General features: G+C 38.3%; 1 protein-coding gene across 7 annotated transcripts; it reads left to right on the forward strand.

Moving 5' to 3' along the window:
- The first annotated feature begins 1,948 nt into the window (after positions 1–1,948).
- Positions 1,949–27,818, forward strand: THUMPD3 (THUMP domain containing 3). Of its 7 annotated transcripts, none has more exons than XM_036266483.1 (10): positions 1,949–2,004; positions 3,278–3,566; positions 5,341–5,418; positions 11,691–12,143; positions 15,182–15,312; positions 17,629–17,698; positions 20,950–21,065; positions 25,708–25,818; positions 26,402–26,525; positions 26,892–27,816. In XM_036266483.1, the coding sequence occupies exons 2-10, from the start codon at positions 3,312–3,314 to the stop codon at positions 27,060–27,062; spliced, it is 1,509 nt and encodes a 502-aa protein (XP_036122376.1). In that variant the 5' UTR covers positions 1,949–2,004; positions 3,278–3,311; the 3' UTR covers positions 27,063–27,816. The 7 variants fall into 7 exon arrangements, 6 of the variants coding, with proteins under 6 accessions (XP_036122376.1, XP_036122380.1, XP_036122381.1 ...); XR_004960137.1 differs by lacking the exon at positions 26,892–27,816 and adding an exon at positions 25,931–26,081 and having other exon boundaries at positions 1,953–2,004; positions 26,402–26,512; XM_036266488.1 differs by lacking the exon at positions 26,892–27,816 and adding an exon at positions 25,931–26,031 and having other exon boundaries at positions 1,953–2,004; positions 26,402–26,429.

Genomic DNA, 27,818 nt, shown 5'->3' on the forward strand with positions numbered 1-27,818 from the left:
AATGTTGTGGAACCATCACCATCTAATTCTAGAATGTTCCAACACACCAAGAAGAAACCCCATACCCTTTAGCTATCATCCCCAATCTCCTCATTCCTCCCAGCCCTAAGCAACCACTAATCTACTTTCTGTCTCTACAATTTTGCTTACTCTGGACATTTCTTACAAATGGAATCTTATATGTGTTCTTTTGGGTGTAGCTTTTTTAAACTTAGCATAGTATTTTCAAGGTTCATCCATGTTGTAGTATATATCAGTACTTTATCCCTTTTTATGAGCTAATAATATTCCATTGTATGGATAGATCACATTTGCTTATCTATTCATCTGCTAATGGACATTTAGGTTGTTTCCACTTTGGGGCTATTATGAAAAATGCTGTTAGACACATTTATGTACAAGTTTTTGTTTGAACATCTGTTTTGAAATCTCTTGGATATATACCTGAGTAGAATTGCTGGGTCATGTGACAATTCCATGTTTAACTTTTTGAGAAAGGTCAAACTGTTTTCCAAAGTGGCTGTACCATTTTAAAAGCATTCCCATCAGCAACGTATAAAATGTTCCATCATTCCACATCTTCACTGGAACTTGGAAATGTCCGCTTTTTAAAAAATTTATCCACTCAAATTGGTATTTCATTGTGGTTTTAATTTGCATTCCCTAATGATTAGTGATGTTGAGCATCTTTTCATGTAATTATTGGCCATATATATATATATATATATATATATATATATCTTCTTTGGAGAAATATTCAAGTCTCCTCCCTTTTTTTTTTTTTCTGATTCTCAAACCTTCACCCATTTTTAAATTGGGTTATCTTTCTGTTGTTGAGTTTTAAGGTTTCCTCCTAAAATAACAAGTTAAATATATATTTTAAAAATATAGTAAGTAAACAATAGTGCAATTGGGTAAAAATAGTGAAGGCAATACAGTAGTTCCCCCCTTTTCCAGGGGGGATATGTTCCAAGACCCCAATATTTGCCTGACACCACAGACAACACCGAATCCTATATAATGTATTTTTCTATGTATATGTACCTATGATAAGATTTAACTTTTGAATAAGACACAGTAAGTGATTAACAGTGAGCAACAATAAAATATAACAATTATAACAATATACTGTAATAAAAGTGATGTGAATGTGGTCTCTCTCAAAATGTTTTATTGTACTTACTGTATGTACAGTGTAGATACCTTGGACAAAGGAATGATTTCTATCCTGGGAAAATAAGTCAGGGCAGGCAGCACAAGATTTCATCATGCTACTCAGAACAGCCTGCAACTTAAAACTTATTTATTATTTCCCCCGGCCTGTGTGGCCTGTGTGACTGAATGGTTGAGCGTTGACCCATGCACCAAGAGGTCTCAGGTTGGATTCCGGGTCAGGACACATGCCCAGGTGTGGGCCCCATCCACAGTGGGGGGCATGCAGGAGGTGACCAATCAATGTTCTCTCTCATTTAAGTTTCTCTCTCTCTAACATCAATAAAGACGAGAAAAAACTTATTATTTCTGGATTTTTCTATATATTATTATCAGACCAGGGTTCACCCAGGTAAGTGAAACCATGGAAAACAAAACCACGAATAAGTGTGTGGGAACAGCAGGGGCCACATCAAGCCGTTGTTGGAACAAATGAAATGACGCATGTGAAGCGCTTACTCAGTGCTTGGCACGGACATTAGTCCTCTATAAATGCTAGCCATTGCATGACAGGCGGCCACGCCAGCGACTCTACAGGATTCTACAGGTTCAGCGTGGAGGATAATGTCCCCAATAAGAGCGGATACTAGACACTAGACGCCACTGAGCCCACACCCTTATGCGCATGTTCTCTCCACGACCTTGTGCCGGGGCCGGGCCCTAGCTCCGAGCCGCTGTGACAGCGCCGCCTGACTTCCGTTTCCGGGGCTGTCGAGGCGGCTTCCGGCTGCGTGACCTGAGCGCGCTGCGTCGGCGGCGTGCTGGAGGCGGAAGGGTCTGCGCCACTGGCCGGTAACCGGGCGGTGAATGGGAGTGGCTGCGTGTGGACCGCTAACCCTTGGGAGGGACGGGCGACCTTCATTTTGATACTCGCTGGTGCTGGGCTGGACCTCGGCCTGGTGTCATTGTGGAATCCTTCTCGCTGCCTCCCCCTGGCCTTTACCGCCTCCCGGGAGTCCTGTGACGAGGACCCTGCGGGTGGGTGTCGGGAGACCAGGTTTTCATTCCAGCCTGCGCCACTAATTGGCTCTCTGACCTCGGGCAGGATACGTCCATTTACGGGCTTCAGCCTCCTTATTTAGAAGCTGGAGGTATTACGCACAGTGATTGTGAGCGCCTTCAGGGCAGGAATAGACTTATTAGTGTTAGAAACTGTCCTTTGTCCTGGATTACAGAACAAGGACAGTGTAGGTACTCGGTGCCTACTTAAGTTGTTTTAGGTCGAAAAACCTTTGAAAATCTGGTGAGAGCTATTGATCCCCACGTCCCACCTCTCTAACCCCACCCCCACCCATGTGCAGGTACTAGATATTTGGCTTGCTATTTCGGATATTTCACAGATCTCTCTTGATGCCCAGCCATGATCCCAGAGCCTGGCCAGTATTAGGCATTCAAATATTTGTAGTCAGTACATTTTCATTTTATCATTTTTAAACCCATGAATCACTGTCTCCTTCACGGAAGGAAGATAGATACCCGATTAGCAAATTTCAGTCATGGGCCTGGCAGTATGCTGTTCCCATCGAAGTCTCCCAGCAACTCTAGGAGAGAGGTATTGTTTAATCCTCATTTTGCAGATGAGGAAATTGAGGCATAGGAGAATTTGTTTTAGGCCATTTAATCTATGAATGGTGGGGGCAAGAACTCAGTCCATGTCTGAAATTCCAAATCCCCATGTTCTTAACTGCTAGCTTACAAAGGACAAGATGCAGAAATGTATTTGAATGTGCTCTAGTAGACTCTGTTTTGGGGTTGTTAACTATTGTAGTTATGAAATGGCTATTATCAATACAAATGATCCCAAACCTAACATCACATGCTGTGGAAATTCTGTTTGTCTTTCTCATTTTCTTCCATAGTATCTGTATTGCTTGTTTAATAATGTATTTTACATCTGTGCCCATGTTACTCAATCCTTTTATCTTTAGTGAAGACTGATTCAGGTGTGTTAACTGAGTATGGCAATATCAGTTGTGTTCCCTTGTTCTTTTGTTTTTACTTATAGTTGAAACAAGAGGTGATAATGTTTGGAGATTTTTTTTTCTTTTCTTTACTGTTTTTGAAGAGACTTTATCAAGGATCTTGGAAGCACTGCCAACATGTCTGATGTTCAAGAAGCCACTAACCAGCTTCTGCATGTGAACCTTCATGAGAACCAGATGTCTATAAAAGTGACAGAAAGTGACCCCAGAAGTGAGTCTGAGCATCTTCGAGTCACTATTGGAGCCACTGTACCTACTGGTTTTGAGCAAACAGCTGCAGATGAAGTGAGAGAGAAACTGAGGTCATCGTGCAAAATCAGCAAAGATCGGGGCAAGATATATTTTGACATTTCAGTGGAAAGTCTAGCTCAGGTTTGAATGAAGCAATATTTAAAATATTTTCTAAATAGGTCATTTTATGGATATTTTCTATTGTATTTTTGTATTGGGTACTGATTTGTAAATTTGACTGGTAGGTTCGTTTTATTTTTATAAGTGATCCTAATATTTCCTGAAGATGAATTCACCAGAAGAATTCTTTGTCACATGAAGAAATTCTGGGTATCTGCTACACATCTTTGAAATTATTTACTTCAGCATCTAGCTGAAATTTAGACTTTGGGGGTGAAGAATAAAAGGAGAGTTTTGTTTTTTTTTGAATCTGTATCAAAAAATACTAAAAAAAAAAAAAGTAATTAGGAATCACTGTAGGTGAGAAGTGAAGGTTAGTAAACTGCCATCCCACTAGAATAAAAAAGCTAAGCTATATCTCATCACTATTTAAGCAACATAAGAACAGGGGTTGTCTTTTTTTTAATGTCTCCCAAGCTCTTAGTGTCTGGCATATAGTAGACACCCCCCCTCCCCGCAATGATGTGTGGGATGAATTTGGTAAGCAAGTATTTTTCATCCAGTATTTTAGTTAATAACCTCAGGAGCTTTGTGAAGATAAGCATTGTTATTATACTCATTAGTCATTAGGCTTAGTAATAAGTAATCTGCCTAGGGTTGTTCAGCTAGTAATCATAGAGCTGGAGTTCAAGCCCTATGCTCTTAACCACTGCAGTATACAGTGCACCCCAGAGAGCCATGAGGGAAATATGGTAATGCCTTACTTGACTGTCTTTATCTTTCCCTTTTTCCCCAAACCTGTGTTGCACACATAACACACTAAACTTCTATTCTTCCATCTGTCCTTCCTTTGTCCAGATGAATAGACATTGGTAGATAACCATAAAGATGGGAGACTGGGGAAATGAAGAAAAAATTAAATACAAATTATAGGTACAGTAGACTCCCACCCCAAATCCATGGAGACACATTCCAAGACCCCCAGAACCTTATATATACTGTTTTTTTCTATGCATTCAGTAAAGTTTAATTTATGAATTAGGTGATTTCATGAATATAAAGTTGATTTTTGCTGTATTTCTTAGCAACCTCAGCATACAGTTTTTTCTTGCCTTATTAAGTGGAGAACTTTAACCCTTTTTTAAAAAATACATTTTTATTGATTTTTTAGGGAGAGAGAGAGAGAAACATTGATGAGAAAGAAACATCGATCAGCTGCCTCTTGCACACCCCCTACTGGAGATCAAGCCCACAACCCTGCCACGTGCCTTGACTGGGAATCCAACCAGGACCTCTCAGTCCATGGAATGACGCTCAATCCACTGAGCCACACTGGCTGGGCTCACCTTTTCACTTAAAGGAAGCACTTCACAGCTTCTCTTGGGCATATCACCACTCTTGCACTTTAGGACCATTCTTAAGTAAAATAATGGTCACTTGAACATAAGCACTGTGGTACCATGACATGTTTACTAAGTGACTACTGAGTGGTTAGCATATACACCATGGATGCACTAGACAAAGGGATGATTTATGTCTGGGGTGGGACAGCATGAGATTTCATCAAGCTGTTCAACAGCATGCAATTTAAAACTTAAGAATTCTTTATTTCTAGAATTTTCCATGTTTTTTTGGACAATAGTTGACCATGGGTAACTAAAACCACAGATAAGAAGAGGCTTCTATATTGGAGGCTTTAAAGTCTTTGTACATAATTTTTATTAAATGTCAATAGTTTGTGTGATTCAAAAGCTTTCTCAGAAATTTGTTCCTAACGTTTTTTTCCTCTCACCAGGTTCATTGCCTGAGATCAGTTGATAATCTATTTGTGGTTGTTCAGGAGCTTAAAGATTACCAGTTCAAAGAAACAAAGGTAAGCTATCCCAACTAAACAGGGTAACGGATTTTCAGCCATCATCCCCAAAGAGATTATTTCTACTTTTCACATTCTGTCATTTAGCATATTGCTGCTTTTATAATATATAATACTGGGAAACTTTTACAAGAAAATCCAGAGATTTGTTGACAGTTTATCCCAAAAGTTGTTTCTAAAATTTTTTAAGAGAGAGAGAAACATCTGTTTGTCATTCCACTTATTTATGCATTCACTGGTTGATTCTTGTATGTGCCCTGACCAGGGATCAACCTTGGTGTATCAGGATGATACTCTAACCAACTGAGTTATTTGGCCAGTGCCCAAAAGTTGTTTTTAAAAATTAGTATTATAGGGGGTGGAGAATGGGCAAAATGAGTGGAGGGGAACAAAAGGTACATACTTCCAGATATAAAATAAATAAATTATGGGGATGCAATATAAAGCATGGTAACTGTAAATACTCCTGTATAGCATATTTGCAAGTTGCTAAGAGAGTAGATCTTAAAAGTTCTCATCACAGGAAAAACATTTTTGTAATTATGTACAGTGACAGATATTAACTAGACTTACTGTGATGATCATTTCATAATATATACAAATATTGAATCACTATATTGTACACCTGAAACTAAAATATTATGTGTTAATTATACCTTTTTTTTAAAGATGAAAGAATATTAAGTTGTTGTTTTTTTTAATCCTCACTTGAGGACATTTTTCTATTTATCTTCAGATAAAGTGGGAGAGAGGGAGAGAGAGGGAGAAACATCAATGTGATAGAGACACATCGACTGGTTGCCTCCTGCAGGACCCCAACCAGGGCTGGGGACGAACCGCAGCCGAGGTACGTGCCCTGACCGGCATCGAACCCACAACTCTTTAGTCCGTGGGCCAATGCTCTAACCGCTAAGCCAAACCGGCCAGGGCTGAAAATTTAAAAATCAATATTGAAAACATCAAAATTTATAAGAAATAAAACAAATTGTTCGACTTTCTTACAAAAGATAGATACCTTAGATTAGCTTTGCCGATATATATGGTTTCAAGATAGAATTGCTTTCCAATTGCGATTCAAAGAGCAAGTGACGGTTTGTATCATCTACAGATAACACTTTCCCTCACTGTTCTGCTTTTGCCTGGCTTTTTCTCTAACTTCATTTTTTGAAATAAAGCCAAAGTAATATCTAAATACTCCTTCAGTTGTTAGGACAACAGCTTTGTCTCCAACTTGTATTTAACATCTGATTTGTAAATTTTGAGATGCTGCCTAAGCTGAAGGTTGAAAATAGATCTCAGTAAGGCTTTAATATTTTTCCACATAGCTTTTTGGTCAAGTTTCCAGAATCAAATGCTTGAAAACTTTTGTTTTATTGCCTATATGAGAAATAACCTGTTTTTAAAAACTATGATATGCTGCTTAATTCTCTAATTTTTATTTATTGGCAACAGATTGATTTCCAAAACATCATTCAAATACCTATCAGCCCTAGCTGGGTGGCTCAATTCAAGCATAGTCCTGTACACCAAAAGGTTGCAGGTTTGATTTCCGGGTCAGGGCACATATCTAAGCTGTGGGTTTGATCCCCATTTGGGGCCTGTATGGGAGGCAACTGATGTATGTTTCTCTCATTGATGTCTGTCTTTCTCTCTCTCCCTACCCCTTCCTCTCTCTAAAAATCAATAAGAAACATACCCTCAGGTGAGGATTATAAAAAAACAAACAAAACCAATCAAAGTGGTATGAACCTACAGCCTAGAAAAAATACAACCAGACCTAAAAGAATTAAAACCGAAATAGATAAAAATTTTAATAACCAAAAATATAACGTTTAATACTAGTCTTGTAACCCTTCAGACTTCTGACAGTCATTGCCAACTGAATCATCTCTGTGAAACTAGTAAATAATAGACAGGTTACTGAAAATTTTTGTTGCTAAGTATTTCAGAATTTTAATAGCCATGAATAAATGTTAACAGACATTTAAAAAAACTATAAGTTTAAAAAAAATTTTTTTCATTCTTGTCTCTAACTTTCTAGACATTATTAATATTCTCATCAATTCCTGTGTTTTTTTTTCCATCTAGAGTTTGTATTATTTTGGTGTTTTTGATCTCTTAATTGGAGGCAAATTTGGTATTATGGAATGGTTGTATGTAAGCCAACTTTTCAGAGTTGCTTTGTAAGTAACTATAAAAGAGGTTGCTGGTGGAAGTTCCAAAAGAAGAGCAGCATTAAGGTAGATTTTCAGATCTGTGCACGGGCAACTTCTGTTGTGTGTGACAATGAAAAATTGTTAAGCCCTTCACTTTGTGGACTTACATTGCAACATACTCTAGTAAAACATTGCTTTTAAACATTTGCTTCTAGCTTTTGTTCTGTTGACCATCGATTTTATTCTTTGTAGCATTATATTTTCCCGTCTTATAAAAAGCCTGTTAGTTGAAGCATTTTAATAGGTATTTTCAAGTAGTCAGATGATATCAAGAATTTATAGCCTATTTTTCTAAAGGCTAGCATCTGTGATTTCTTTTTCTTTGAACTCTACAAGTTCCTGTTTCTTTCTCTGGTGGCTCACCTCATCTTTCTGCTTTTCTATCTCAGCCTTGAGCTGTTATTTTTATAAAAGTATATCCTCATTACATTTTTTTATGCCATTTCAGTATGTTTGGTTATAGCTTTCAGCTGCTCTTTGGCGTGTCTTTCCGGTCAGTTTTTTGTCTATTTCTTTTCCTGTTCTTTTCCTCCTTTTTCCTTTTTTAAGGTTCCTGTAAATATTGTGCGGGTAACTTTTGATAATTGCTCATCTTTGAATGAGAGAGTTCCTCTTGGACCTCCTATTTAGAGGAGGTTCTCCTCGGAAAAGCCAGGAACTGTTTCAGGTCAGCAAGAAATCCCTCTGAATTTTCTTCTGATAAAGAGTTGTAGGTGAATGAGTTCTTCTTCTCTTCCTTTTTTTTTTGTCCTCACTTGAGGACATTTTTGCATTTATCTTCAGATAGAGCAGGGGGGAGAGAGGGAGGGAGAGAGAGAGAAAGAGAAACATCAAATGTGTGAGAGAGACACAATGAGTGGTTGCCACCTACATAACCCCAGCCGAGGTACAAACCCTTAGTGGGAACTGAACCCAGGACTCTGGTCCACAGGCTGATGCTCTAACCGCTGAGCCAAACTGGCCAGGGTTCTTCCTTCTTTTTTTAAATAACTTTACTGAGATGTAATTTCCATACCATTAAATGTGTTCTTTAAAAAATATATATATATTTTTAATTGAGTTTAGAGCAAGGGGGAGAGATAGAAACATTAATGAGAGAGAAACATCAATATTGATTGGCTGCCTCCTGCAAACACCCTGCTCTGGGGATTGAACTTGCAACCTGAGCATGTGCCCTGACCAGGAATCTAACTGGCTATCTCTTGGTGCATGGGTCGAATCTCAGACGCTCAGCCACACTGGCCAGGTCTAAATGAGTTCTTTTAACCATTACTTCTCCCTAGCCTAAAGAGATCAACAGCTTCAGGGTTATTTACTCTTTGGGTACTCTCCCCAATTCTGCCTCACCAATAGGACTGTGTCCATCAAATAGAAATTGTCTGTGAGATTCCTTGTTCAGCCTCCATTTCTCTCCCTTGCTTCTTTTTTATCCTCACCCGAGGACATTTTTTCCATTTTTTGTTCAGATAGAGTGGGAGGGAGAGAGAGGAAGAGAGAGAGAAACATCGATGTGAAAGGGACACATCGAGTGGCTGCCACCCGCACGACCCAACCAGAGCCGGGGACAAACTGCAACCGAGGTACGTGCCCTTAGCGGGAACCGAACCCGCGTCTCTCTGGACCGCAGGCCGACGCTCCAACCGCTGAGCCAAACCGGCCAGGGCCCTTGCTTCTTTTTGATACAAACGAAGTACAGTGCACATTGTTCTTCCCTGCTGTTCCAAAGCAGAGTTTATTTGCTACTAGTTTGCAGATTGCTCTACCCTTTATCTGAGATCTACAGGCATTCTTCTCTCTGTCTTCCTGCACCTGTTTGACCTTTGCTGCACTTGGAAATTCTTATGTTAGAATTCTGATATTATGGTTCAAGGTTATGGATAGCATGCAGATTATATTAAGATAGAGTTGGGCCTTGGCCAGTTTTGCTCTGGTTAGAGCTATAGCCCACAGACCAAAAAGTCGCAGGTTCGAGTCTGGCCAAGGGCACCTACCTCAGTTGTGGTTCCTATCAACGACCCTGATTGGGCTCGTGCAGGAGGCAACCAGTTAGTGTGTGTCTCTCTCATTGATGTTTCTCTCCCTCCCTCCCACTCTTTCTGAAAATCAATGGAAAAATATCCTCAGATGAGGGTTAAAAAAAGATAGCCCTGGCCAGTTTGGCTCAGCAGTTAGAGGGTTGGCCCGTGGACCAGCGAGTCCCAGGTTCGGTTCCCGCTAAGGACACATACCTCCGTTGCAGTTTGTCCCCGGCCCCGGTTGGGGTCATGGGGGTGGCAACCAGTCGATGTGTCTCTCTCACGTCAATGTTTCTCTCCCTCTCTCCCTCCTGCTCTATCTGAAGATAAATGCAAAAGTGTCCTTGGGTGAGGATAATTAAAAAAAAGATAGAGTTGGTATTTCTGTTGTTTTTTTCTTTTAGCATGGTTTCTGAAGAAAGAAGGGCTGTACCAGTGTCATTCCACCATGTTGCCCTTTATAGGAAAATTGTTTGTAAATAGAATTTGGATTTGCTAAACCTGAAATTTACCATTATTTTATGAGGTTTCAAGTAGTATCAAAGCCTTCACTCACTTCTATTTCAAGTCTTAGTTCCATTAGCCATCACTGATTTCATTCTGCTTTGATCTTCAGTAACATGTACTCTCTGCCAGCATTCTGCAGAAGAGCTTTGCAATGAAAATGTTCTGTTTCTGCGCTGTCCAACATGGTAGCCACTGGCCACCAGTGTGTGAAATATGGCTAATGAGACTGATAAAACTGAGTTTTTAAATTTAAATCATTTAAATATCAATAGTTACATGTGGCTGATGGCTGCTGAATTGGACAGCATGGCTCTGTACCACCCATTTTAACATTTATTCATCAGTTGTTTATTGAGTACCTTTTGTGTGCCAGGCATTTTTCTAGGGGTATGGTGTATAGGTCACAACAGGTAAAGTCCTTCCTACCCTGTACTTATCTTCTGGGAGGAGCCTTGATGGTGAACAATACATAAACCTAGTAACTTTAGGTAATGCTAAGCTCTGTAAAGAAAATAAAATAGAATGATTTGAAAGGATTGCTATAAGTAAAGCAGGTCTCTCAGAGGATATGCCTTTTAAATTGCTATTAAGTAATGAGAAGGGAGCCAGCAATGCAAAGAGACTGTATGAACCAAGTGTCTTCCAGGCAGAGGAAGTGAGGGAAAGAATGATCCTGAAGTGATGTATGAGAAGTATGCAGGAGTTATATTATGTTGGGCTTTTTAAGGAATTTAGATTTTTTGTTGTTGTTGTTAATCCTCACCTGAGGATATTTTTTCCATTGATCTTCAGAGAGAATGGAAAGGAAGGAGAGAGAGAGAGAGACATCGATGTGAGAGACACATCAATTGGTTGCCTCCCAAATGTGCCCTGAATGGGGCTAGGTATTGAACCTGCAACCCAGGCATGTGCCCCTGACCAGGAATTGAACCTGAGACCCTCTGGTCTGTGGGCCAACTTTCCAACCACTGAGCCAAACCAGCCAGGGCAGGAATTTGGATTTTTTTTTTTTAAATGTGTATTGGGAAGCTATTGATGGACTCTAAGCAAGGGAGGGGCACAATTAGATTTACTTTTTAAAAAGACTCTAGGTACATTTTAACTGCTTAAGATTTTTTTCTTTTAAAAATACTACTTTAAAAAATAGTTAATATCTACATACAGCACAAAGTTCAAAAGGTAGTCAGTGAAAGAGAGAGAAGTTGCCCTCCCTCCTTGTCTTTCATCCACCCACTTCCTCTCCCTGGAGGGTAACCACTGTTAGTAGTTTCTTGTTGTTTACATTTTAATCTTGAAGCCCAACTTCCAATCTACCAGTTCTGTCTTGTATTATTCTTTAGTGGCTTAATTTGTTTATCTCTTAATTTTCAATGTGATTTTTATTTCCTCAATTACAACCGTTATTTTATTGACTCATTTCGCATCCCTACCACCCTCAACATAACGATTAATATCATCTGTAGGCAAAGTACGAGTTTATTTGTTCAATTAAAGGGGTAAGAAATGAATGGATTTCATTCTCTGTCCCTTATAGGAAGAAGTCCTAAAGGATTTAGAAGAATTGGCTGGGAAGCTTCCATGGTCAGACCCTTTAAAAGTATGGAAAATTAACACCAGTTTCAAGAAAAAAAAAACAAAGCGCAAAAAGATAAATCAGAATTCAAGTAAAGAGAAGATTGATAATGGATGTGGAGACAAAAGAGATGAGAGAGATGTTAAAAAAGAGGTGACTGATAATGCTTTAGATTCATGTATTTTAGACTACTATGAAAACCCAGCCATCAAAGAAGAGATATCAACATTAGTAGGTGATGAATTGGCAACTTGCAAAGATGAGACTGATCCCGAAGTGCTCAAGTTTAGAGTCACATGCAACAGGGCAGGAGAGAAACATTGCTTTTCTTCAAATGAGGCCGCAAGAGATTTTGGAGGTGCTGTTCAAGATTATTTTAAGTGGAAGGCTGACATGACCAACTTTGATGTGGAGGTAGGTACAGGCTCTGATTGTGACAATTCAAGAAGGCCATCATAGATTTGTAGAATTTTCAGACTAACCCAATCTATGGACAATTAAACTGAACACATAGCTAATAGGGTATGCCTAACAAGAGCATGGGCCATGGAGACAGATCTAGATCCAAATTTAGATTTTGTACTGTGTAATTTTGGACAAGATAGTCTCTCTGAGCCTGTGTTTCAAATAGAGCCAGTAGTAGTATATACCTCTAAGTGTATATACTGAAGGTAAAATGAGATAATATGTGTTAAGTATTTGGTGCAATACCTGGTATATACTGTGTGCTCAATAGATGGGAACTATTAAGACTTGAGTTTTCTAATTTCTAATCTGGTACTTTTTATAATATTACATGGACTTTCAGATTATAAAATTCAACTAAGTATTTTTTTAAGAGAAATTATTTTTAAATATATATTTTTCTTTATTGATTCTAGAGAGAGGAATGGAGAGAGAAAGAGAAAGGCAACCAGTTGGTTGCCTCTGCATGCATCCCCGCTGGGGATCAAACCCACAACTTGGGTATGTGCCCTGACTAGGAATTAAACCCACCACCGTTTGGTGTATAAATGACACTCCAACCAACTGAACCACACTGGCCAGGACTAAAGAATTTTTATAAGACTGTATTTCAGCCCAACTGATAACGTATGCTAGAGAACAAGATCTAAATGCTCCTTGGAGTACATTATTATTATTTTTATTTGTCACCCGAGAATATTTTTCTACTTATCATCAAATAGAGAGGAGGAGACAGAGAAACATTGATATGATAGAGCCACATCGACTGGTTGCCTCCCACATGACCCGGCCAGGGCCAGGGCCGAACCACAGCTGAGGTATGTGCCCTTGACTGGAATCGAACCCATGACTCATTGATCTTTGGGCCGATGTTGTAACCACTGAGCCAAACTAGCCAGGGCCATGGAGTATATTTTTAAAACAAACCTCGACCTCCTAATATCAGGACATCATTGCTAATACTCATTCTAGAACCAGCTCTCCTGTCTTAATTTCTGCTACATTCTCAAACCCAGATAACCTCGTTTTAGCATGATTTCTCTCCTTAGTCTCAATTTTCTACTACATGGGTGATTCACATGTGGACTATACTAAATTGTTTTTAAATCTCTGACAGTTTAAGAGGTCCCTAGTAGCTAATGTTTTTACCAAGAAGTCATTTTCTGTTGCTTTTGGGACACTTAAATCTGGGGCAAGCCACTTATTCTCTCTTAACTTTTTATTTTATTGCATATTAAATGAGAAGAACATTTCCCCATTCCTTTTTTTCTTATAACAATTGTTATGAGAATGAATAGGCTAACTAGAACAATAATGTCCAAAAGTTAGCAACGGGGCTCAGAGGACAGATACTGGAGCCATTCTACCTGGGTTCAGATCCCAATTTATAAACTGTGTGACTTTGGACAAGTAAGCTGACATCTTTGTGCCTCAATTTCCTCGTCTATAAAAGGGGGGTACTGCTCTGGCCAGTATGCTCAGTGGTTGGAGCATTGGTCGAACACTGAAGGGTCTCAGGTTCGATTCCTGGTCAAGAGTGCATACTTGGGTTGCGGTTCCATCCCAGTTTCCAGTTGGGACATGTGCGGAAGGCATCTGATCAATGTGAGACACATCAATGTTTCTGTCTGTCTCTGTCTTTAGCTGCCCCCTTTCTACTCTAAAAACTCAATGGAAAAAATATCCTTGGGTGAGGATTAACCACAAAAAAAAGGAGGGTAATAATACTAGGCTCAGAAGGTGTGAATATGAAATGAGATGATGAATGTAAAGTATATATAGCTAGATAAGTGTCAGCTGCTGTTGCTGCTGAGGTCATGATGAGGAAATTTTAGATAAAATATTGGAGAACATATATATTGGATAGTTTATATTTAATTTGTGTTAGAAAAACTATAACTAGGACTGAAAACATTTCACATTGAGTCAAGTTTTTGTTTTGTTTTGTTTTGTTTTTTTTAATCCTCACCTGAGGACATTTTTCCATTTTTTGATCAGATAGAGTGGGAGGGAGAGAGAGAGAGAGAAACATCGACGTGAAAGAGACACATCGAGTGGCTGCCACCCGCATGACGAATCAGGGCCAGGGACAAACTGCAACCAAGGTACGTGCCCTTAGCGGGAACCGAACCCGGGTCTCTCTGGACTGCAGGCCGATGCTCTAACCGCTGAGCTAAACCGGCCAGGGCGAGTCAAGTTTTAAAAAATAAAAAAAATAATAGGTGATAAAGCAAATGTGTTAACAATTGGTTAAAAGTCAAAATTTTAGCCCTGGCTGGTTTGGCTCAGCTGTTGGAGCATCGGCCTGTGGACCAAAGAGGTGCAGGTTCTATTCTGGTTAAGGGCATGTACCTCGGTTGCAGTTTGGTCCCCAGCCCTGATTAGAGGTCGTGCAGGAGGCAACCAATCAGTGTGTCTCTCACACATCGATGTTTCTCTCTCTTTCCCCCTCCCTCCCTCCCACTCTATCTGAAGATAAATGGAAAAATATCCTCGGGTGAGGAGTTAAAAAAAAATTTTACATAAAAAAATACATAAAGATATGTATATTAAGAAACCCATAAACCTTCAAAATATATATTATAAAAATTCAAGGGAAATATGATTATAACTAACTTACAAATACAGTAAATAAAAGAATAAAATAGATGTTAACATTTAAAAGTTATATGTACTAAATGATTTCATTTATATGAAGGTTCAAAACAAGATAAAATTAACATGTGGAAGTGGTCAGATGAATTACTGGCAAGGGCAAAGTGGAGCCTTCTGTTGTGCTAGAAGTATTGTATCTTTATCGAAGTGGCAGTTACAGTGTATATATAGGTAAAATATGCTACATAAGATTTGTGTACTTCACTGTGTATAAAGTATACCTCAATAATAAAGTTTAAAAAAATTAATAAACCCTGAATTAAAAAAATTCTAGTGATAAGTGCAGTTTAAACAATTCTAAAACTATTTTATTTTATCTTGTTTGATTTTAGGTGCTTTTGAATATCCACGATAATGAAATCATTGTGGGCATTGCATTAACAGAAGAGAGTCTACACCGAAGAAATATCACACATTTTGGACCTACAACTCTTAGATCTACTCTTGCCTATGGGATGCTCAGGTATGAGAATGGGTTTACCGTATAGCTTAAAGTGACAACTTGGTTTCAAGTTTCTCTTCAAAGCACTTTAATTTCTTGTGAGATACTGTGTTGGAATTTAGTAGATAAAGAATAGGATAAAAAGCTAATGATCTGTTCTTTTCCCTTGTATCCAGTATTGATTCTTTATGATCCTGAAAATATCACATAATTACTGTCTCAGTTTTCTTGATTTTAAAATGGGAACGATAGTTTTCATCTACCTCTTGAATGAGGTTGTGACATTTCTGTTTAGAAAGAATATACTGTATATTGGGAAATAGAGCAAATTTTACTTTATTTCATTTCTGCCAGTGAAGCAGATGAAAGAAGAGATTTTTAAAAAATGTCTAATGTGTAAATGAACACCGAGAGCTTTTACTTATATTTTTAAATTTTATAATCACTGCAACCCAGGAATCATCCTGGAATTTTCCACTTTTCCAAATGCAAGACCTAGTTTGCTTTCTCCTTTTCCCTGTTCCCTTTTATATTGGGTGCTTCTTTCCACCACTCAAACAAACTGTCTTCTCTAGGTTTCTGTTTTCTAGAGTGCAAAATGGATTTGCTATGAGACTTAAAGATTACTAGTGAGGAGTAAATGAAGAAACATATGCAAAATACTGCTATATACAGTCTGGCATATTCTGGTAGTCAGTCCTCTTTTACCTGCTTATCCATGGAGTCACAGTTCAACACAGTTAGAACCTATCAATTCAATGACAATAGTAGAAAATTGGGAACATTTGATTGTCTTCATTCATTTAACAAACATTTATTATCTACTGCCAGGCATTATGGTGTAGGAGCCAGGGATATGAATAGTTATTTTGGGTGCAACTATTAGAAACCTAAGTAAGCTAGTTTAAGATAAAATAAAATGATGATGGTATAAGAAGAGCAGTTATTTAAAAAACACTGAGAAATCTTGGGGGATCCACAGAAAAATGGAAAGCCATGTTTCAAGGGTAGGAACCACACCTTGGAAAACTACTGTTTAAACCTGTATAGTCACTTTTGTTTCTCCTGGGAGTTTCTGGGCTCTTCTCTCTGCTCATATGTGCAAATGGCTGCCCCTCATCTAAATTTATATATTTCCAATTTCCAATGACCAGCTCCAAATTGCCCAGGGCTTCTACTTCTTTATCCCAGTTCTTGGAAGAGGGAATCTGATTGACATAGTCTTGGTCAAGTGTTCACCTGGACCCTGGCAGCAGTGGCTGGGAGTACAGGGTTGCTTACTGCCAACGGGGTTGCCAACAATTCTGTTGCCATGTGTTGAGGGGCAGGAACAAGGAGCTGGACAGTTATTAAACTAAGAATCCAGTGTCATCCTCAAGAATCTCAAGTCTTGTGAGAGAGAGAAATAATTACATGTAATAAATACCATAATAGAATGTGAAAAGATCAGCAGGACAAAAGGAGAAGCCTAATGACCTGTCTGAGAAGGGAGTGCTTCATAGAGAGGGTAACATTTAAGCCACTACCAGTACTGTCTCTAATCCATATTCTATTACCTATTAGTTTTGTGTCTCTGGACAGGTTTTATATCAGCTTATCTGTAAAATGAGAATAATAATAGTGACCTACCTCATAGGGCTATTAAAGGGATTAAATGAGATGATGCATGCAAAGAGTTAAAGCCATACCTGGCAAATACAGCAGGTCCTCAAATAACATTGTTTCCTTGTAGCATTGATGAGATGACAGAGATGCTGTAGGAACGTAACTCTTGTTTATATTCATTAGCTTGTGGTAAAATTAGTTCCATTATACGTATGTCATTTTGCTTAAAGTTGCAGAATCTATCGATCACATCAAGTGAGGAATTACTGTACTAATAAGTACACATAGTAAAGCAAATATTTTTATAGCAAGGTAATTCATAAGGAAAGGAATACTGAAAATGTCTAATTGTCAGTCGACTTATACACGTTTTCTTGAAACATTTATATATATTTTTTAATGTAACAATACAGGTTTATATGCAAAATAACATGTGTTTTCTAGAAGGCATACATGTATATTAAAAGACCTGGAAACTAAGTTGCTTTTGAAATTTAATGGGATTTAGTAAAAGAGTACTTTAAGTTACATATAATGCTTTTTTTTTTTTTTTTAACCACTAGGATATAGTCAACATGTAATTACACATTGGTTTTTTAAATGAATATTGATTGGTGCTTCTTCATGCTAATATAACAGGTCCTTAATTTTATAGCTTCAGAAATAGTCACTATGGAAGCCTCAGCTGTTGGCTGAAGTCTCTTCACATATAAGCTGTTTTCTTTTCTCTAGGCTCTGTGCTCCTCAACCTACTGACATAATAGTTGATCCAATGTGTGGAACAGGGGCAATACCAATAGAGGTAATAACTTTTCTTTAGCTTTTAATAAGCAAATATATTACATCCAAAATGTTCTAGAATCAATTAGCACATTAGACAAAATGAAATCACCAACGTTGGGTCAATGGACCCAAGAGTTTTGAAAGAATTACTCTAGTAAAGCTGGAACTTTTGTGTAAAAGTTTTGTACAAATAGCCAAGAACTAGGTAGATTATGAATTATATTTATTTAGTGGTTACAGAGGAAGTTAAGAATTACATACTGATGAGTCCCTTTTCTATGATAGACAAGCAGGTAAACTTGAATGGAAAAGATAATTGAAGGCATAAGCATAAACTGGAGGAAGGCATTTAAAGTGACTATGTTTCTTAATCCTCTTGGGTTTTTAGAGTAAGTATAGTTGTAAAAAGGGGAAACCCATGGACGATATTTAGATTTTTTTAAAAATTGTTTTTCTTTATGGATTTTGATAGAGATAGGAAGGGAGGGAGAGAAAGATAGAAACATTGATGAGAGAGAACATCAATTGGCTGCCTCCTGCATGCCCCCCACTGGGGATTGGGCCCACAACCTGGGCGTGTCCTGACCTGGAATTGAACCAGTGACCTCTTGATGCATGGGTCAACGCTCAACCACTGTGCCACACCAGCTGGCAGATTTTTGTTTAAGGAAGTCTAACAAGGTTATATACCAAATGTTCTTAAGTAGTTTTCAAAATTACTGTGACATTGCGAGGACTCAAAAATTGCCTAAAGCAAAGGAAGAAATGGAAAGGCATTTTCTAAATGGAGAGCATTTAACAGGAGAGTTTTGAATCAATATCATGTATATTTTTATAAATAATTTGGAAGAGGGCACTCCCAGTAAAATGGCTTAAATTTGTGAAATATAGTAAGTTCTTACATAGAGGACACCTAAAGCCAATGGGAGATACCATAGTTCAGTGATTTTCAACTGAGGTGCCACAGAATTTTTAAAACATGCAATACCTGACTATTTAGTATAGGACACTGATCTCTTTTCCCTTAAATTGTCAAATAAAAAAATGACAACAGCCAACACAATAGCCGCCTGGTGTGAACCATAAATACATAGGTCACTGATGGAGTTGCATCTTATTGGTCATATCGCATAATAAGGTTGCGTCTGATTGGTTAATTATTATTATTTTTTTAATCCTCACCCGAGGACATTTTTGCATTTATCTTCAGATAGAGTTGGAGGGAAAGAGGAAGGAAGAGAGAGAGAGAAACATCAGTGTGAGAGAGACCCACTGAGTGGCTGCCACCCACACGACCCCAACCAGGACTGGGGACAAACTGCAACCAAGGTACGTGCCCTTGCGGGAAATGAACCCGGGACTCTCCGGTCCACAGGCCGACTCTAACTGCTGGGCCAAACTGGCCAGGCTGATTGGTTAATTCTTGGTAGCAGAAATCCTTATATGAAAGTATAGACACTTGATTTTTTTTTTTTTAAAGTCACTTTGGAGCAAAAAGGGTAGCTAATTACTATCATCATCATCATCATCATTATTATTATTATTTTTAGGAAAGCAGTCAAATCTATACCCTTTTTTGGGGGGGGGCAGATCAACAAAAAATACATTATTTAGTGTGCCGCACAATTTTAGTAATCAGTTTTTGTGTGCTGTGAGATGAAAAGGTTGAAAATCGCTGCCATAGATTCTTTGAGTGGGCAGAAACGAAACAGATGAGCAAGTCCAAAGCAACCCACAAAGGGAATAGTAATCCAGACTGCAGTTAGACAATGACATCTGTCATCTGGGATTCAAAATTCTAGAAGGAAATCATAGTAGTCTAGATGACTACTGTTTTCTGCTCGTTTTGGCTAGAAAAATTTACTCTGGCTAAAGAGATCTACCCACACAGAAAAAATTCAGTTAGTTGTTCTCAATAATTCTGGGAACAAAGCAGCAGAGTGTTTTTCATCATTAAACCATGATGTGTCTATGAAATAGCAGAGAAGGTTACTACATGTCAAAAAATAGACAACAGAACCAGAAAGTCCAGAAAAGACCCCTCCCCCCCAATAAAAAAAGATCTTAAAAAGTTTAAGTCATTTCCATGTAAAGGTAGACATGAGGGTGTAAATATTGAAAAACCTAAACTGATATATGATCAAAATAAATAAAATTATCAATAGAATTGACAAGGGGTGTGTGTGTGTGTGTGTGTGTGTGTGTGTGTGTGTGTGTGTGTGTATAAAGTATAAAATACTTGATTTAGAATACTCCCCTTAAAACTTGGAAGTACTACAAAACCCATCTCTTTTAGAGTCTGGAAATATAAAGAAAAACAATGAATGTTGGGGAATCAGAATCACCTAAGAGGCTTTTATCACACTCTCTAGGTCTCTTCCACACCCACTGTACATCACACCTCTACATTGCCCTCAAGTGTCTGGGCAAAAGAAAAAGCTGTGAAGCACTGTTTGTGGCTGAGGGTGTATTACTGTTTACAAAGGAAGAAGTGTTTGTTACTTATCCCTAAACAGAGGGCAGAACTTTCTTTGCCTTCATGTCAGAAACCTGTTAATCTGCATAGAACATTGTTCAGGCCTAGTGTAGTATGTTACCTCATTCCATGAATGATATGTAACAGTGAGATATTTACATTCTGCTGACATGTTTACTTAAAATTATAAAATCATTTCAGGGATATGGTGGTTACTATTCAAAAGCCTATACAATGGAGATTACATTTTATTTTGAAATTCTCAAATATTCCAATGTATTAGATTATGTAAAATCCCATAATCACAAAAGAATATAGGTTGGTTTAATTTTTGGTTGTTTTTTCAAACTACATTTGTATTTAAGGTCTGTATTGCCTACTATAGTGTACCAGATACTGCTGGGTGAGAGATTAAATAAAATACCAGACCTGAGTTCCCAGATTCATTGAGAGTCAGATAGATATAGAAATAATTAAAAAGAGAACAACTGCAGTTACAGAAATATGTACAAAGTGCTTTGGGGAGGGGCAAATGAGGCAGCTTGGAGGGTCAGGGTTTATGTCACACAGCTAGGTCTTAAAAGATAAGTAGGAGTTCAGCAAGCAGGGAAAGAAAGGTATTTCAAGCAGGGGAAATAGCAAACTTGATAACATGCAGTGTTTTGCCACTTCAGAAAAGTACTGAACTGTTGGATTGGATGTCTTGTTTACTGATAATTGATTGAAATTATTTTTTCTTTAACCATTTTTTGCAGTTTGCTGCTTCTGTTTCAATATATACTCTTGTCTTTTAGGGGGCTACTGAATGGTGTAACTGTTTTCATGTTGCTGGTGATAATAATCCATTGGCTGTGAATAGAGCAGCAAATAACATCTCATCTTTACTGACCAAGAGCCAAATTAAAGAAGGGTAAAAAAAATTTTTTTAAATCCTCACCGGAGGATATGCTTATTGAATTTTAGAGAGTGGGGTAGTAGGGGGGAGAGAGAGACAGACAGACATTGATGTGAGAGAATATCAATTGGTTGCCTTCCATGTGTACCCCAACCAGGAATTGAACCCACAACCTTTCAGTATATAGGACGATGCTCCAACCAACTGAGCCACACTGGCCAGGGCAAAGAAGGGTAAAAGTTTTTAAGTTTTTGTAGCATCTTTTAGACTTTTGACTTTATGATTAATACTCCCAGTGCATTGTGACATCATTTAACCAAAATGAACATATTGAGACTTCATTTAAATTTTAAAGGTTATTTTGATTGATTGATTGATTGATTTTAGAGACAGAGAGTAAGGGAGAAAGAAACATTGATTTGTTGTTCCACTTATTTATGCATTCATTGGTTGATTCTTGTATGTGCCCTGACTGGGGATCAAACCCACTACCTTGGCTTATTGGGATGAATCTCTAACCAACTAAGCTACCCGGCCAGGGCAAATTTTAAAAGATTATTGAAAAAAAAATTTTTTTAAATCCTCACCCAAGGATATTTTTCCATTGATTTTTTTCAGATAGAGTGGGAGGAAGGGGAGAGAGAGAAACATCAATTAGTTGCCTCCCATACAACCCTAACAAGGGCTGGGGATTGAACCTGCTACCATGGTACGTGCCCTTGACAGGAATCGAACTCTCAACTCTTCTTTTTTTTTTTTTTTTTTTTTTTTTAATCCTCACCCGAGGACATTTTTCCATTTTTTGTTTAGGTTGAGTGGGGGGGAGAGAGAGGAACAGAGAGAGAGAGAGAAACATCGATGTGAAAGGAACACATCGAGTGGCTGCCACCCGCACAACCGACCAGGGCCGGGGACAAACTGCAACCGAGGTACGCGCCCTTAGCGGGAACCGAACCCGGGTCTCTCCGGACCGCAGGCCGACGCTCTAACCGCTGAGCCAAACCGGCCAGGGCAAACTCTCAACTCTTCTATCTGCAGGTGGACACTCTAACCACTAGCCATACTGACCAGGGTGAAAATGATTTATATATATAAAAATGATTTTTATATATATTTTTATCCTCACCCGAGGACATTTTTCCATTTTTTGTTCAAATAGAGTGGGTGGGGAAGGAAGAGAGAGAGAAAGAGAAACATCAACGTGAAAGGGACACATCAAGTGGCTGCCACCCGCACGACCAACCAGGGCCCGGGACAAACGCGCCCTTAGCGGGAACTGAACCCGGGTCTCTCTGGACCTCAGGCCGACGCTCTAACCACTGAGCCAAACCGGCCAGGGCAAATGATTTATATTTTTTAAAAACTTTTAACTGTAACTTCCCTACCCTAATGCAACTATTTTTATTTCTGTCCTGTTTTTTTCCCCACTTAAAGAATATTGTATAATACGAGTCTTTTTTTTTAAATCCTCACCTGAGGATATTTTTCCATTTTTTGTTCAGATAGAGTGGGAGGGAGAGAGATACAGAGAGAAACATCTATGTGAAAGGGACACATCGAGTGGCCGCCATCCGCACAACCAACCAGGGTTGGGGACAAATTGCAACCAAGGTACATGCCCTTAGCGGGAACCGAACCCGGGTCTCTCCGGACCGCAGGCCTATGCTCTAACCGCTGAGCCAAACTGGCCAGGGCTAGAGTCTATTTTTAATGATTGCATATTCCATTCTATAGAAATACTATAATTTATTTACCCTTTCCTTTATTAGTTGGCACTTTAAGAAAATCTTTTTCAAGAGACCTGAAAGCCATCCCCATGGTTCCTAAATATCCTATAGGAAATCTTAACCATTGTCCTTCCAGCTTGTGTGAACACCTCTAATGACTCTTATCTCTGAGTCAGGCTGTTGATTCCATCTTTGCACAGTAAGTCGTATCTTTTAGTGAACTGAATCTTTCCAAACCTCTTACAGATTTGGGGTTTTTCTTCCCACTTGGGTCCATAAAGAAAAATTTTATCTCTGTCACATGATGACTGACCAAATCTCCCTCTTCCTCCATCTAAATAAAATATTCTAAGTCCTTTAACTGTATCTTTTTTATATCTGTGCATTGGAAGTCTACTAACCTTTGGGAAGTTTTGTTTTTCATCTGAGAGATATGTCATCATGGTATTAAGCCCTATCCTACAACAAATTGCACACCATCTGGACCAGCCTTTCACCATTCTACCAAAGTCTTTAACTGTCTTTGGGAAGAATTGGTTGAAATGTTACTTAGTCTACAATTTCTTACCAGAGGCCTCCTCTGGTTTCCACTGCTAGTCTCCTTCATTTTCTTATAAAGTGGCAGGAGTTGGTAGTGGTCAGTAGATTCATTAGGTCGTAACAGGTGCTCTACATCCTGAGTACTTTATAAGCCATGGTTGGCCTTAACAGATCTAGAAACACCTACCCTCATAACCCTTTGTATGAGGTTTATATTTGTAAGTAGACATCAGATTTTTAAAAATATACATTCAATTTATGCAAATATTCATTATTTCTATGTGGTATACCTGTTACTGTTTTATGTCTGTATAGATTATCCTCTTTGCTAATTTTGTTTTCCCTTTTGATTATAATCACCAGTGCTGTTCTGTGGTTTTATGCTTGATGCCTTGTTTTTATTCCTATCTCCTATTTTTTTTTTTATCCTCATGAGGACATTTTTGCATCTATCTTTAGACAGAGAGGGAGGGAGGGAGGGAGGGAGGGAGGAAGAGAGAGAGAGACATCAATGTAAGAGACACATCGACTGGTTGCCACCCACACAACCCCAACTGGGGCCGGGGACCAACTGCAAGAGGTATGTGCCCTTAGCGGGAACCGAACCTGGGACTCTCTGGTCCACAGGCCGATGCTCTAACCGCTGAGCCAAACCGGCCAGGGCTCCTATTGAGGTTTTAAAATTTATCTAAAATCTTAAGTCATAAGCTGTAGATATCTTTTTGATGATGAAAGTTTTATTATTAGAGCTTAACTTTATGGAAAGTACTCCTGTTGATAACCATATTTTAGATTCTGACAATTCTCTATTTTGCTTACTTTCTACATCGTTAGTTGTTTGTCTCTCTGATTAGTTGTTTAGGATGGTGCTTTTCAAACTTTAATGTGCTGCCCTGGATATAGAGTGTCAGCCCATGGACCCTAGGGTCTTGGGTTAAGATTCTGGTCAAGGGCATGTGCCTGGGTTGCCAGTTTGATCCCTGGCCCCGTCGGGGTTGAGAGGGAGGCAACTAATTGATGTCTCTGTTTCATGTTGATGCCCGCCCCCCCCCCCCCCAAAAAATCAATGGAAAAAATATTCTCAGGTAAGGATTAACCAAAAAAACAAAAACTTGAATGTGCCTATGAATCACCTGGGACCCTATTAACAACATACAGATTCTGATTCAGTAGGTTTAGAATGGGACCTAGGAGTCTGTATTTCTTAGCAAGCTTCTGGATGATGTTAATGCTGCTGGTCTGTGGCTCTACTTTGAGTAGCAAGGATGGTTTCAATTTATTTTTGTTAATTTATATTGTGATGAATTTTTATGGTGTATTTTGTTTCATATGAGATTTTCTTGAGACTTAGTACATGACCAGGCTTTTTTTTTTAGAAACCCAAGACATTTTAAAACATGATTTTCTGAATATTGTTTTTCAGACCCTCTGCACCTTCACTTTGTGTGTTCGTGCTTGAGATTGTAAAACTCTTTACTTGCCCCCACCCTCCCATTATATAGTGATCGCCTTCACTGCATTTTTTCTTATATTCTTTATTAAATATCAGTAGTATAACACTTCATTTCTGCTTATATTTGATTTGCCTTTAATTCTTAGCCTGTGTATTATTACCTGTTGTATCTTATTTCTCAAACCAGTAGCTTTGCCTCAATGGGATTTAAATCATGTTTTTATTACTGTGTTCTGTCATCTTTTTTTAAAAAATTTATTTTAGAGAGAGGGAGAGAAACATCAACTTGTTTCACTAATCTACACATTCATTCGTTGATTCTTGTATGTGCCCTGTAAAGGGATCAAAAAACCCACAACCTTGGTGTATTGGGACGACACTCTAACCAATTGAACTACCTGGCCAGGGCCTGTCCTCTATCTTAACTTTACTTCTTGTTTAATAACATAGTATATATATTTGTTTTTTAATCTTAAAGTACCTCTATATTAATTTTATATATCTGTTTTTAAGTCTCATTATTACTATGTAGATTTACCAAACTTTATCCTTTAGCTGTGTCACCTCATCTTTTTCCTCTTTAGTGTTGATCCAGTGTCTATTTTATGTCTTATTTTACTTACATAATTTACTATCTCAAGTTTCAAAGTTGTCTATTGCAATTGTGCTGCAATCTTTTCCTTGTAATCCTTTCTTAAATCATAAATGAAGCTGATGTAATCTTTTGAAAGCCAATCCTCACCATTTAAAAAACTGTCATTCTTATAGATTTGATTCTTATAACTATGCACTTTATTTCTACTTTTAAAATAGTTTGATACTGTCAATATCAATTGATATTTCAGTAGCATTTTGTACATTATAGCAGCCTCTTCAGAAAAAATTTTAAATTTCATGCTTCAGAATAAGTTGAAGCTCCTTTCCTTTGTCCACACAGCAAACCATCCTGGGGCTTGCCTATAGATGCTATTCAATGGGATGTCTGCAATCTGCCATTGAGAACTGGTTCTGTGGATATTATTGTAACAGACATGCCATTTGGAAAAAGGTGGGATTTAGTTTAAAAAATGAGTTTTACTTGCACTTGTTATGCTAGTACCCACGTCTTCTAAACTTGTTGTATTTTGAATTTGTTACAAATATTTAATTCTTTTTGGCAGACTCAGCAGAGCAATTTTTTACTCAAGCATTATAACAAGATGGATTCACCCATCTGAAAACTGAGAAATGTATCACATTTTAATCCTGACCATCACCGGAGGTTCACCTTCTTTCTAGTCCTTGGTTGAATTACATACTTAACACAGAAAGGTTAAGGAAAACTTGGTTCTATTTCTCAGTATAAGTTATAAGCACTGATTTGGTTTCTAGAATTTGACTGCTCATTAAGAGGACAGTTTATATACTTAAGAGTTCTCAGTATTTTTCTGTAACTGATTTATCCGATTCAAAATTCTATACAATTTGATCATTCAATTTTATTCACATACAATGGGGCAAAGCTCTGGCTTCGAAGTGGCAACTATTTTTCATACCTCAGGATTTTCTTATTGTAATGAGTTCTTAATAACTTCTCACTTAGTCCCAGGTACTTTTTGCAAGTGTCTGACTCATTGGACATTCTTTTATAGGATGGGCTCCAAGAAAAGAAACTGGAACCTTTACCCAGCTTGCCTATGGGAGATGAGCCGTGTCTGCAGACCAGGGACAGGCCGAGCTGCACTACTTACTCAGGACAAGAAATGCTTTACCAAGGTGCTGTATAGTAACTCAAAAATAGCCTGACCCTGGCCGGTGCGATTCAGTGGCTGGTGTCATCCTGCACACCAAAGGGTGTCGGGTTTGGTTCCCAACCCAGTCGGGGCTCATGAGGGAGGCAACCAATTGATGTTTTTCCCTCCCCATCCTTCTCTTCCCATCCACTCTCCAAAAAACAAACAAAACTAAACCACAGCCAGTGGCAACTTTTGGATCTTTTCAAATAGACCTAGGGATATTAGTATGAGCAGGATTTATTGTTCCCTTCCTCCAGTGTTTTACTGACAGCTAAGACATATGGTTGGTCTAGAAACAGGTAGGTCACTGAAGCTAATTACTTTTATGCCTTTTGTGTGTACATAGGCATTATCTGGAATGGGACATGTATGGCAGAAGGTACACACTGTCTGGGTGAACATAGGTGGTCTTCATGCTGCAGTTTACCTTCTGAAACGTACAGTTCAAGCTTTTGTTCATCCTTCAGAACAAGATAAAGAGGAACTTCCTGGTAATGCAAAGAATGAAGATGATTAATAGCATTTGTGCTTCCAGACACTGGAAATGCCAGCACGATCTTGCTTTGAGAGAAAAACAGTATTAACAGAAGTGCAGTTTGCAATGTTTAAATTGGTCTAAAGCTCTTCACCCTGGTTACATCATGGAATTCAGAGTCTTATGAGAGAAGAACCTTTCTTGTTTGGAACTGTTGCAAAGATGTGGCTTGGCAATTGGTACTTTTTCTAAAATGCTTTACAGATGCTATGCTTACTAAAATGCTCTGGAATTTGGGTTTACAACATTTTATTTTCAGGCTTTATACCAGTTCCGGTTTCCCATTGTAGCCATCCTGTCTTAATGGAAAGGCAGAGAACATAATCATAGCATTTTAGGCAACAGACATTGCCTATGTAGTATGCTGTTTAGTTGCTCAAGTTCTCTTTACCCCAACCTTAAAAAATGAAGTATTACATTTTGTGAAACAGTGTTTGCCCCATGACAAGATTTTAATCTCTCAAGACCTTTAGGAAAGTTTACCATCTGCCTTAAAAATTAAAATATGCATGTTATTCAGGTTCATACATATATTAGAAGACTAGGATTAAGCAAAGGAATCACAAAGTTACATTTTTACTTGTAAATAGCAACAAATACATCAGTGGATGAAGTATGGGACCAACAAGTCAAATTTAAAGAAGTTTTATTTTTCAGTACACAAAAGTGGTGTTGCTTTTCAAAGTCAAACATAAACCTGTCAAAATATTTTTTAACTACAAATTTGATGTATCTTTG

Source organism: Molossus molossus, unplaced genomic scaffold (genome assembly GCF_014108415.1).
Source record: "Molossus molossus isolate mMolMol1 unplaced genomic scaffold, mMolMol1.p scaffold_m16_p_18, whole genome shotgun sequence".
NCBI classification, from domain to species: domain Eukaryota; kingdom Metazoa; phylum Chordata; class Mammalia; order Chiroptera; family Molossidae; genus Molossus; species Molossus molossus.

Bases quoted from the DNA above. Each gene is read 5' to 3' on its own strand.
- THUMPD3 (XM_036266483.1), top strand. From the start codon at position 3,312: ATGTCTGATGTTCAAGAAGCCACTAACCAGCTTCTGCATGTGAACCTT. The intron at 12,144-15,181 runs GTAGGTACAGGC...GTTTGATTTTAG, and splicing joins TGACCAACTTTGATGTGGAG to GTGCTTTTGAATATCCACGA. The intron at 25,819-26,401 runs GTGGGATTTAGT...ATTCTTTTATAG, and splicing joins GACATGCCATTTGGAAAAAG to GATGGGCTCCAAGAAAAGAA.